Below are 11,816 nucleotides of genomic sequence, written 5' to 3'. Positions count from 1 at the left end.
CCTCCGGGCTCCCCCGGGGTTTCATTTCCTTCTTCCCCTGCCTGCTAATCGCCCCCTCCCCCATCACACACGTTTCCACCTTTAGCCGTCACCATGCTGCTCCCCGGCCCGCCCTTCTTCCCTCCCTCGCCTTGGGTCTCCTCCCACCGACTTAGCCGCCAGGATTTTTTCCCGCCTGTGGAGGGGTACCTTTTTTCTTTTCCCGCTGTCTTCTCTTTCCCCAGTTTCCTAAAGTCCTGGGCATAAAATCGCAGTCAGACACAAAAATCCTTTATGCCTGGATAACTAAGGTTTATTTGGTGCTTCTCACTGCAGCATCCCTAGACGATGCCATTCTTTGTAAGCACATGCTTCGGGGAACGTGTAGGTTGTCCAGCTCTGCTCCTCCCGTCTTGGCTTCAGGCCGAATGTTTTTCAGTATTTTGAGTAAGTTTCGCCTCAGCCTTTTCGTTTTTCTACTGTACACCATCGCACAACGGCTTGCTTGCATATTCCCCACTTTCCAGCCTACGGAACCAACTGGGCCTGGTGAAATTCCCCGAATCGCCTGTTGGTACGTTGGTTTTGCTCCAAGGGCTTTCCTCAAGTTCCTTGTCGGCGGAGCCTGCACTTGACTGGAGCTGTTCTACCTCCGACTTGCTGACCGCCCTTCCCCCACCCCGCAGAGTTATTCTAACCGCGCACCTTTTTCGCGCCCTCAGCTATTGGGTTCCTCAACTGTTCGTACAGATAGTGTACTCTTACCTTACTTTTTCTGTGCAATTTTCATTTTTTACAACCCACGCCGTGCCCAGAATCCTTTTTTTGGTCTCTCTTGATTTCTCCTTCCCGCTCTCACCCAGTTAAGTTACAGGAGGCCCACCAGCCTTCTCTCATAAAATGAACAAATTCTGTAATGTGCTATGGCTTTTATTCTTTTTGCAGGTTTTTAAGTAGTAACTTCTTTCCTCCGATTGGAATACGTTGTATATGTTATTTAAAGCTGCATAAAATTTTTTAGAACGCAGCGTTTGGGAGCCGGGAACAGAATATAGGAGTTAGCAGGAGGGACTAAATCAGGGGTTCTTGGTTGGGTTTTCTTATTCCCGTTACTGATCGCTGATGTTGGGTTAACGCTTCCTTTACTTTTTGTAATTGGGGTGTGTGTGTGTGTAATTTTTTTCGCTGTAATAAGGAGAAAGGTGTTGGCTGGAAGGTAAAAGCAATAAAGTGTCGCTTTAACTCAATATTGGAAAACATTCTCTTTATTAGGAAAAAGCACAGGCTTTGGAGGGGGGAGAGATAAGCACTTTGGAATATAGGACTTAATATTCTCAGCCTAGGCAGACTCTTGTCGGGCTGTTTTGCTGATTGTGCTGGCTTTGGGAGAGTGGAGGTGGGATGGGAAACGAGCTTTTCTTAATTTATCTGGAATTATATATAGCTTAGTTTAAGAAAGGGATATGTTAAGTATTTGGAAACTTAAGCCTTTTAACATTTTGGTTTTTTTCTGAATTCTGTTCTTTGGACAGAGGCACCCAAATGATTGTGTAACTTACTGTTTGGGGCGGGCTTTCTGTTCTGATTTTTCAAGTCACAAAGCAGCTGCCTTTGTAGTTATCTACTGTTGAACCGAAGTGTAAATGAATTAAAGTTTTTAACCCTAACAATGTCAAAAACTAAAACTAGAATTTTGATTGGTTGCTGTACCGGTTGTTAATTCCCTAGCCATTCAAACTCCTCCCCACGACACTCTGAAGCAGCGACGGCACAGCGGGAAGAATGGTAAAACTTTTAAATTTTATTTCTGTAATATAAAGGTTTCAGTAGTCATAACATGTGGAGGCTGTGTATTGGTTAGTTGCCCATTGATTCCCAGGAAATTCTAGACTTTAGTACAGTAGGATATTTTGTACCTGGGATATAAAACCTTTTTAGGCATCATGTGTGATCTTTGGGCAAAATTGATGCCATTACATGGTTTTTGGTCTGTGGTAATGCATGTAATTGTGGTTTGGCCAATTAAAGCTTAATATAATTAGTAATGATATTTTTATATTTGGGCAAGAAAGTATTTAATTTTAAATTTGATTTGTTTTAAGACAAAAAAATTTTTCGTGTAATTCTAAGTTGAATGTTATACGTGAAGGTTATCTGCTACAATAAAGTGTTGTGTGTTTAAAATGTATTGCATGTTATACTGAAATATTCTGGAAATGTCAGTAGTAAAACAATTTTTAAAGTAGTGATGTATATGCAAAAATGACATTTTAAAAAAATCACCAACCATATTTGTAAATAGAACTTTAATAAGAATTGCACATGTACTATTAAAGGCATGCTGATGTGGCTTTCCACTACAGCTTAAATCAGATTTTTAGATTTTCAGTGTGATTTGGTTGGAATGTTAATTACAGTTGGTTGGTTGACGTGTATTCACAATTGCATGACTTTTTGAAAGGCTGGTAGATTGAGTATTGTTCTTTTTATCCCTCCTCTTCCCCTAAATGTCAGTATTTCTGCCTTCAGGATTATGTTTGAGTTTTCCAGGAGTTTGTATCTACCACCACTGGAGTTTAGAGGGCCAGTAACTTGCAGATAGTTGACTTAACATCTGTACAGACAACATTCTAAGAGCCCAGTTGGGACAGTATTTACCTTTTACAGGAGCTTATTATTTTCTTTAACTGAAATCTGTCCAGTTTTATATTGGAGATAAAGTGTGACATACAGAATAAAAGTTGTTTGGTTTTTTTTTTTTTTGGCCGCGCCACTGGGGATCTTCCCCAAGACCAGGGATTGAGCCCGTGCCCTCTGTATTGGGAGCGTGGAGTCTTAACCACTGGACTGCCAGGGAAGTCCCCAGAATAAAAGTTTTATGATGGAAATTATTCTCTTTGGTCCTGTGATAGTTCAATTTCACTGCTAGGTAATAGTGGCAAACTAAATAAGAAATTATAACTGTACTTGACTTTATTACTCCATTACATATTTCAAATATGTAAGCAATTATTTTCAGTAATTTGAAAGGGTCGTAAACTTACGTTTAAAGGTCGTTGCTTTGACGCTTGCAGAAATTATATGTGGTCTGTTAGTTAATACTATAACTTTGCAAGTTTCTTGAACTCTTAGGAAAAATGGACAATTAAATATTTATGGTTAATGAACATTTTAGATCATGAGGTTTACTTTGAGTTTACATTTAACAAATATTCTCATTTTTAAAGTTTAATATTTGACTTTTAAAATAACGTACCCCCGCGTGCCACAACAAAAGTTCCCGCGTGCCGCAGCTAAGACCCGGCGCAGCCAAATAAATAAATAAATATTTTTTAAAAATTACTCTCCTGTCAGCCTCATCCTTTACACGTATTCTTGTTTTTCTTTCTGAACAAAAAGCCCTCAAGGCTTAATCTTTTTGGTGTCTGCACTTGCCACCCTATCTGTTCTCTGTCTCCCAGTTTGAGGGAAATTGGGCAGAAGTTTCATAATAGTGGTGAGGGTAAGACTGGTTACTAGATATAAAATCTAAATTTAATTTCTTAAACACATTTCTGTGTGCGAATCTTTTTACAATTCTAACTTGAGACTGAAGTGAATTACAATTTCATCCTAAAACTATTTAAAAAATCAATTTGTTGCAGACTTAAGTGTTTTTTTAAATACAAGAATAAACAGCTATTTTGAGGAGGACATGCTTGTTATACCTCTAGTGGAGTAAAGTGTTTCCACAATTTGCTATGGACCTTTAGAGTAATTATTCACTTCATTGGAAAATGCCTTCCTGAGTTCATCTCATTATAATTTTTCCAACTTTATCATCCCTAGTTTTTACTTAAAAGCAATTGCACTGAGATTTCCCATTTTGGTGTGAACTCATTATGTCCTCTATAGGGCTATGATCCTTTCAGTGTGTAGGTACTTTAAAATTAGTGTCTGGCAAAATATTCATGCCATGTATAGCAAGCTACCTGGAGACAGAGTTTTTACTTTCTCATGATTATTGGGGAACTGTAATATTGTAGTAGCTTGCAATTTTACAAGGTAGGTACATTGACTTGCCTGCATTGGATTAGGTAAGAAGCAGAATAATCCCGTTCATTTATGAGCCAAAGTACAGCAATACTTTTCTAATAACAGGACTGTTGATCTAGTTCTGTAACCATTAGTGTATAAACCCAAGTGTGATTCTTCCTGTTTGAGGATTTTGTGAATTAATTGTGCTGTAGGTTGTCTCCTGTCTAATTTTTAAGAAATGGGTTTACCTAACACTTTGTTGTTTTAAATATTTGAGGTTATGATCTATACCTTAGTGCTTCTGGGGCATCTTGAACATTGTTTGCTTCGTAGAAGAGCAGTTACTTTTAGATAAAGCAGTCTTAACGCCAAATTTACGGGCCTTTGATTCCTAAGTTGGATTTACTGTAAAGTTGAGACCCTGAGTACATGGGTCTGAATTTTAGCATTCTTGGGAATCTTTGACAAGTTTCCTGGGTTAATTGTAGTAGTGGATGCCCCCAGATTTGAGATGATTAACACCTAAGGAAGGAGTACTAAATTCTTTTCATTTCAAATTCTTATTTATCATGAAGGATACTAAAAATCACCTGACCTTTTGGGTTTGGAATTGGAGAATATCATTGAAGTTTTTGAGTGCTGCTTTTTGAGATAAATATACTTGTGGCCCCTTCTATAAATTAAGTGTATACTTTGTATTTTTTTTTTTTTAAACATTGCTTGGGTGTTGTCATCTGTAAGGGTGCACTTAATATAAGAAGGTTTTGAATCTGCTATTGTGTGTGATTCATGGCCAACATGGAGAATGATTAGTTTTAGCTTGAAAGCATTTAAAAAGTAATAGAATAATAACTTTTTCCCTATTCCGATTAAACCTGTGCACCTCGAGTGTGTGCAGATTCACAAATGGAGTGAAACAACTTTAGTTCTGCTTCAACATTTTAGTAGATAGGGCACTGAACTGGATGCTGGAAGCGTGGGATCTGTTTCTGTTACTTCACTTCCAACAGTGTGGTCTCAGGTAATATAACATGTTCGTTACTTGGTTTGCTGATTTGTGTGTTGGAAACAATGCTCACCACAGGAAGATTGACTACATAGCCTGCTTTCATAGCTTGTGTGTATTTATCCTGTGCCTTAATAGTTGATACTGCCAGTGGTTTACTCCTGTGGAGTAAAGGTAAGCATGTTTTAGTTTTTGGAGTATTACATATTGTACATTGGAGCTAGACATTTAAGACTGTTTGGGGGTGGAGTGGGGAGACACGTATTATTACTAGCAGTGTTTGGCCAGTAATCAAGGTGGTAGTTTTTAAGTATTGGGTCCTATTCTGTAAGCTCCTGCTTATCTAGACTTGAAACTACCATAAAGTCCAAACAGCCAGGAAACTCAACTCTAGTTTCCCTACCCCAAGTCTTGTGAGAAAGAGAGATGAAAAACTATCAGCTAATATACCCAAAAATTAACCAATAATGTCATGAAATGAATCTTACATAATTTTCCCCTTTATTATTAAAAAGTAATGTGATTTTAAAGCATTGCAAGATTCTGAAATTCCACCAAGAAAGGTGAAAACCATTTTCTGAGTTTAGGGTTGATATTTAAATTGGTTTCTAATAAAAAAAACTTTATAGAATTGTGAATGTGTAGTAATCTCAGTTAACCAGAACCTTAACCTCTAGGTTAAGGAAACCCCATTCCTTAACCTCTAGGTAGAGGAGAGTTTACCTTATAAAGCTGATTGAGAGTTTATTTTAAAAGTAAAAATACAAGATGTCATTCCTGCCTGGGAATGAAATGAAGAAAAGGGGAGATTTTGCGTTAAACATTGAAAGTTTATTCAAAAACTGTCATGTTTATTAGCTGTTATGTTGCAACTCACATTTTTAGTCATTTAAGTTTATTCAAAGTATGAAGAAATGAGATCTAATATATTACCTAGAGGAATTAATCTTTTTTATTGACTGTTAAAAGTTTGTCAAACTGTTTCCAAGAGTATTTTTTATACAGATTCTAAAATGATACCATGTGATACTACCTAGTTGCAAAAAAGTAACCCCCTCCCCATTTTAGGTTAACTACTGATTTAATTTTAAACTAAATCTATATTTTATAAGGAAAATAAATACTCATTTCTTATCTATCGGTGAGATTTCACTATACTTAATGTCATTTTAGGATTGTAAAGGAATAATTTTAAGGATAAAATACCAGAAGTTTTATTTAAATAAGGATTAGTGGTATGCTTGAGTAACATTACTCTAAAAGGTGACAGTGATTGGCCAGTTACGTTGTGTACTTGAAATGTATATCAGATCAACATGCTGTTGTAGTTTTTAAACTGTCAGAATTTGTTATGAAACCACATATGGAAGGCCATGAGTTGTTAGGAAGTGTTTAAAAGTTACAGAATCCTTTTTTTCCCTTTCCAAAATTGGGGAAAAGTGTAATGATGTGTTTATCATTTACCTTGAGTATAGGGTAGTAGGACCAAGTGTCTTTATATAAAAAATACTTTCTGTTGAGTAGAGTGTTAAACCTAGAGACCTCAGTAGTATTGAGAGTAAAGTTCTTAGATGGGAAAAAACAGTAATTCCACCAGCCAGCACTGCTCCATATATATTGCTGTTTATATTTTGAAATTATTCCTTACTGAAGTTACTGGCATTTATGTAGAGTACAGACAAGTAATCAGTGTGATTTTGGAACTACATTTTACTTAAGAGCTTAGAAAACCTAATTTCCAGTCTGTAGTTTTTACATGGTATATTTAAAATTTCTGGGTTAAGTCTTTAGCATTAAAACTAATCTTAGGATCCATTTATATAAAATTCATCCTGGCCGTTTCCCTTTAATGTTGGAAACTTCATATAGCTCATGCAGATTAAAAAAAAATTTAAGCCATTGAGTAAGTGAAAAAACTGCTTTATTTAGATTGTGCTCTATCCCTACTAAATAGTAATTTATTTCTATTGAGCACTTGGGATGTGTTAGACCATGTTCTGTGCCATTTAAATCCTCACTGCAAATAGAGGTAAGCTCTTAGTTCTGGAGGAAGGATTTAAACCCCAAGCAGTTTGGCTTACTGCCTCTAAATGTACTTCCTCTCGAGGAGAATGTCCCACAAAGCAACCTAAATTCTCATTTGGAGAATTATCTGCACTGAGTTGTATAACTTTGTGCTTGTCATTTAATATTATACTATAGTATAATGTCAGTATCTGTAAGGCAAGAATATTTCAATTGTTGAGTAGGTGTTTTAAGTTGAATACTATATTGCCTTCGGGGTGCTAAATAACTTTACAGATAGGATTAAGAAATTAAACTTCGTTGATAATGTAGGTAAAGTCCTACACTTTAATTGGGATTATTGATTCACTTACAAGTAAGGATCAAATTTTAAGCTTGTATTGCAGTATTAGGGGCCCATTTCTGCTACTTGAACAAGTCCTGTGCTGTAGTTTTAACTTGCGCTGCTCAGGATTTTTCTGAAGTTCCAGCTCTCCTTCATTGTAAAGTGTTTTGCACATCTCGGCAGGGGTGAAAGCAACTTGAAAGTCAGTCTTTGTGTTCAAGGCAGCAAAGGTAATCTGGACAGACACTAGGTATTGTGTTTTAAGCAAAATACAGTAATATAAAATATAGAAAGTTTAAATTGATACCATCTTATATATACCATCCTATAATTTGAGGCAGAGCATGTCAGAATGCTGGTGTTTTAGAGAGGCTAAAATAAGTTCCCATTTATCCAGAATTAAGATAACAGACTTTTTCTTATTTGTTACACATGTATATTTTGGTGTGTCTACTGAGTAAAAATGGGGTGAATTTATTCAATATGCTAGATTTAGTAAAGATAGAATGGATTTGGTACAGTATGTGTTCATTGTAGTATATCCACCTGTCTGGTTAGGTTATCAGTTGTGCAGCACCCTTATTAGAGCAGAAGAAAACGAGTGCTTTTGGGCTGCCAAAACGTAATGAATTTGTCTCAAAAAAGAGCTAGTTAGGCTCTTGCTCAGAGGCTGTTTACTTTTACTTTACCCCAAATTTGAAATGTTTGAGTGCCAGCTAACTTCCTAAAAAATGAAAGGGGGGGGGGGAAGCATTTTAGAATAGCAGCTGCTGATTAATCTGGCAAAAATGAAAGCTAGAACTTGTTAAAAGAGCTAAGAAATAAGATGCACTTAGTGTATTAATAAATAGTTCTCTAAGTTCAGAAGACCCTACGGGCATGCTATAGTAGCATAGTATGTTAGTGGTGACTGACTCAATGTTAAATCATGATTACTCTATTTGATTAGGAAGGCAGAAGAGTGTGTGTGATATGCCATAGGAAAAAAAAATCATTCCAAGTAATTGAAGGTTAAAAACAATTGGGGAGAGAGATTAGGAAGGCAGGCAATGCTTGAAGGAGGGTAGACTATTTGGCTTCTCATTCTCTAAAGGTGCTGGATAGCTGAAGTTTTACTACATATTTTGCTCTAATTTTCTGAGAAACAGTAATCATTCTATGGATGTATACATTATAGTTGACTAGGACATTTATATTCTGGATAAATGGGATTTGATTAAGAAGGATAGCCTCTTCGGTGACCTTTTTTAACTCTAAGGTAGACACATTTAACAACTTCTTTACTCAAGACTATATTAAACGTGGAAAGTTTCTTTCGGTAAGAGAACACCTACTGGGCCAGTTGATGAATTAGTATGCTTATCTAGTATTTAAGAAAACTGACTCCCAATGTTGAGAAAAAGTTTGGGGTTTGTGAATTAAAGAACGTGCCTCATTCTTGATTTATTTCTTTGTAATTATTTTTTTGTTAATTTTAAATTGAGGACACAACTCAATATAAATATTGCCTTGGTTAAATAAAATCAAAACTAGTTCTGTCTCTGAGGAACAGACCGAACAGACACAGAATTTTCTTGCCTTTCAATTTTAGTTTTTTTTTTTAAAGACTTCTGTTATTCTCTTCAGCTTGAAGTAATTTCAAACTGTTAAATTATCGATGGAAAGTTTCTGTAATAATCATAGAAGTGGTAATTTAATAGTTCAATTTAATTGAAGTTTCTATCTAGAACTTTCCATGAATATCTGAGCAAGAGGTCATACCTTGAAGTCCGTTTCTTTCTCATCCTTAAAAAGATAGCAGTGTTCTCTTCACCTTGAAAGAGTAAATAAATGTTGGTAATGTACTTTCATCTATGAAGGAAGTGCTCTGGATTGTTAGGTTAAAAATAAAGGTGCTTAAGGCAATTTAAGTAACTTGGACTGGATATTATTTCACTGGATATGAAAGAAAATGTAATTGAGAAAATACCTCAACTTTTTTTCCCCATGGAATTGGCAGTAAACATTAATAATACCTGTACAATATTGTGGGTGTTTTGTTATGCTCATTTGATTATAAAATATATAAAGAGTTAATAAAAGTTACTTGAAGCATGGAAATTTTATTAGCAGAAGTCCTGAATGTAAAGCATATAAATAGCCCAGCTCTAGAATACAGGTACAAGTTGAAAACCTAACCTAAATGGGTAGCACACTATATGCCTAAAAATAAGACTTCTTTTGCATTAACTTTATTAGAAGTAAGAACAAATCTGATAAAAATAGTAAGAACAGTAACACCTCAGTTAATCTGGCATCTTTAGGTTAAGCAGAAGCAAGATCTTATTCTAGGGGTAGACTTTGTTCTCTTGTTCCAAGAATTGGCTTTAGTGGCGATATCCTAAAAAGCCCACAAGATGGAGATGTTCCTGCTTTAATTTCTTTTCAGAGCTGGAAGTTAGCACGACACCCCCATCGCCACCCCTCCCCCTGACCCACTGCAGTTGCAAAGGTAGAAGTCATTTACCAAGCATGATTTTATTCCGATGGTGAAATTGGTTTTTAGCCCTCACATAACAAATTCTGACAGTTTATCCTTAAAATAACAATCTCTAGTCCTGTCTCTTTAAAGGGTAGGAGGGAGGTATATGTTAGCTCTTTTGTGGGAGTGGGTAAAGGGGGCAGATGTAAAAGGGATCACAGAGCTGCCAGGTCTGAGCTTTATGGCCTTTTGCTGTAATAAAAGTAAGATTTCACTTTAAATTTTTGGGGGGGGGGGATGCATTTTTGGTTTTGAAGTGTCTTGGTGGTTTCCACTTACCACCTGTCACTTAGTGTTTTAAAGGTTTAAATATTTTATTGCTGGTTAACTGAGGTTCTACTGAAAATAAATCATCTAGGTTAATTAGTGGATTGTGCTTCAGTGGGTAATTTTTTCATTAAATCGCTTACGTGATTACTTTTGTCTTTATTAAGGTTTCTTAGCACATCGAAAAATTTGGTTTACAACTTAATTGTGAGACTTTCCCATTTTATGTGCTAAGAGTTTTGTTAATGAGAGAACAGTTGAGAAAGGAGCTTCAGCATAGACACACGCTAGTTACTGTGATTAATGGGGACCTCATAGCTTTTTTATAAGTTTAATAAAAATTTGGAAGAGAAATTTCAAGGTGAAATTCTGTTTTGCTGTTACCAGTATTTAACTTGTAATTTAAGAAAGACAGTGTATACTGTTTTTACTTTGGGGATACATTTCTCTTTTTGGCAAGTCAAAAGACTTAATCTGCTGCTTGCTCCCTATTTTGTAATTATGCAGGCACAGTAGTGACAAAACTTTACATAACTGTAATAGGGTGTTCTTGATATGTGGTTATGTAGGAAGAGTGACATTTTAATACACTGCCCAGTAAATTGGTGCAGTTCTGGGGAAGTATTATTGATGTGGATACTTAAGGCAAAATTAAAATTTTTTTAGCATTTTAATATTGCTTTTTGTCTTTACAGGAAAATGTTTATAGGAGGCCTTAGCTGGGACACTACAAAGAAAGATCTGAAGGACTACTTCTCCAAATTTGGTGAAGTCGTAGACTGCACTCTGAAGTTAGATCCTATCACAGGGCGATCAAGGGGTTTTGGCTTTGTGCTATTTAAAGAGTCGGAGAGTGTAGATAAGGTAGTGTGCCATGTGTTCTAATCAGTTAATAATGTAAAATATGTGAATAGTTTGATACAATTAATCTGCCTATTATTTGTGATTTCCCCTTTTGCAGTCATACAAAGGAAGAGATAACAGCTCTTGCCAATATGTTTTATGAAGAGAGTCAGATTCAAGATTTTTTTACTGAAAACTTCCTGTGTGTCAGGCTCTACTGTATTAAAATTTTAAAAACCTTAAAGATGCCTAATTAGAAGGATATGCTGTGTTAAGTTCACAGAAATACAGATTTTGAAATTTGCTAGGCAAGAAACTTCTGACTGAATCATTTTACATTTTAGTCTTTAGGCTACAGGGAAGTAGCAATCATGCTTATATTGCTAATAGTTAAAGGCATGGTGGTTGTCTAGTAATTGATTAACTCCTCATTCTTACTGACCTTTAGGTTTAAACATTGGTATATATTAGCTAATATCACATCACCACAATTGACAGTTTTATTGTGAGCTGGTCAACATATGCCTGGCATTAGCTATATTTATTTAATTATAATTATTTTTAAGTAAATAATCTCTGAACTTAAGATATATATCTTTCAAATGAAAAATTTCCATTTCCTTAGGTCATGGATCAGAAAGAACATAAATTGAATGGGAAGGTGATTGATCCTAAGAGGGCCAAAGCCATGAAAACAAAAGAGCCTGTTAAAAAAATTTTTGTTGGTGGCCTTTCTCCAGATACACCTGAAGAGAAAATAAGGGAGTACTTTGGTGGTTTTGGTGAGGTATGTGATAATATTTTGACCTAGTTTTTGTTAAAATTAGTGTGAA

The 11,816-nt window shown here is 35.7% G+C and overlaps 1 protein-coding gene across 6 annotated transcripts in view; it reads left to right on the top strand.

Moving 5' to 3' along the window:
• HNRNPD (heterogeneous nuclear ribonucleoprotein D) overlaps window positions 1–11,816 on the top strand; it is a 17,675-nt gene that overhangs the window by 739 nt on the left and 5,120 nt on the right. For 4 of the 6 annotated variants that reach the window (XR_003005067.1, XR_003005068.1, XM_024758867.1 and 1 more), the window contains exons 2-4: window positions 1,708–1,764; window positions 10,836–11,004; window positions 11,609–11,770. Coding sequence is in view for 4 of the 6 variants with exons in the window: in XM_024758867.1 (XP_024614635.1) it covers window positions 1,708–1,764; window positions 10,836–11,004; window positions 11,609–11,770 (388 nt within the window). In the remaining 2 variants the exon portion in view is untranslated. The remainder of the gene's footprint in view (window positions 1–1,707; window positions 1,765–10,835; window positions 11,005–11,608; window positions 11,771–11,816) is intronic. The other 2 variants (XM_024758870.1, XM_024758868.1) reach the window with 1 other exon arrangement.

Source organism: Neophocaena asiaeorientalis, unplaced genomic scaffold (assembly GCF_003031525.2).
Source record: "Neophocaena asiaeorientalis asiaeorientalis breed wild unplaced genomic scaffold, Neophocaena_asiaeorientalis_V1.1 scaffold784, whole genome shotgun sequence".
Taxonomy (NCBI): Eukaryota; Metazoa; Chordata; class Mammalia; order Artiodactyla; family Phocoenidae; genus Neophocaena; species Neophocaena asiaeorientalis.
Note: the sequence above shows the minus strand (reverse complement) of the source record. Positions and strands in the feature narration are given on the sequence as shown.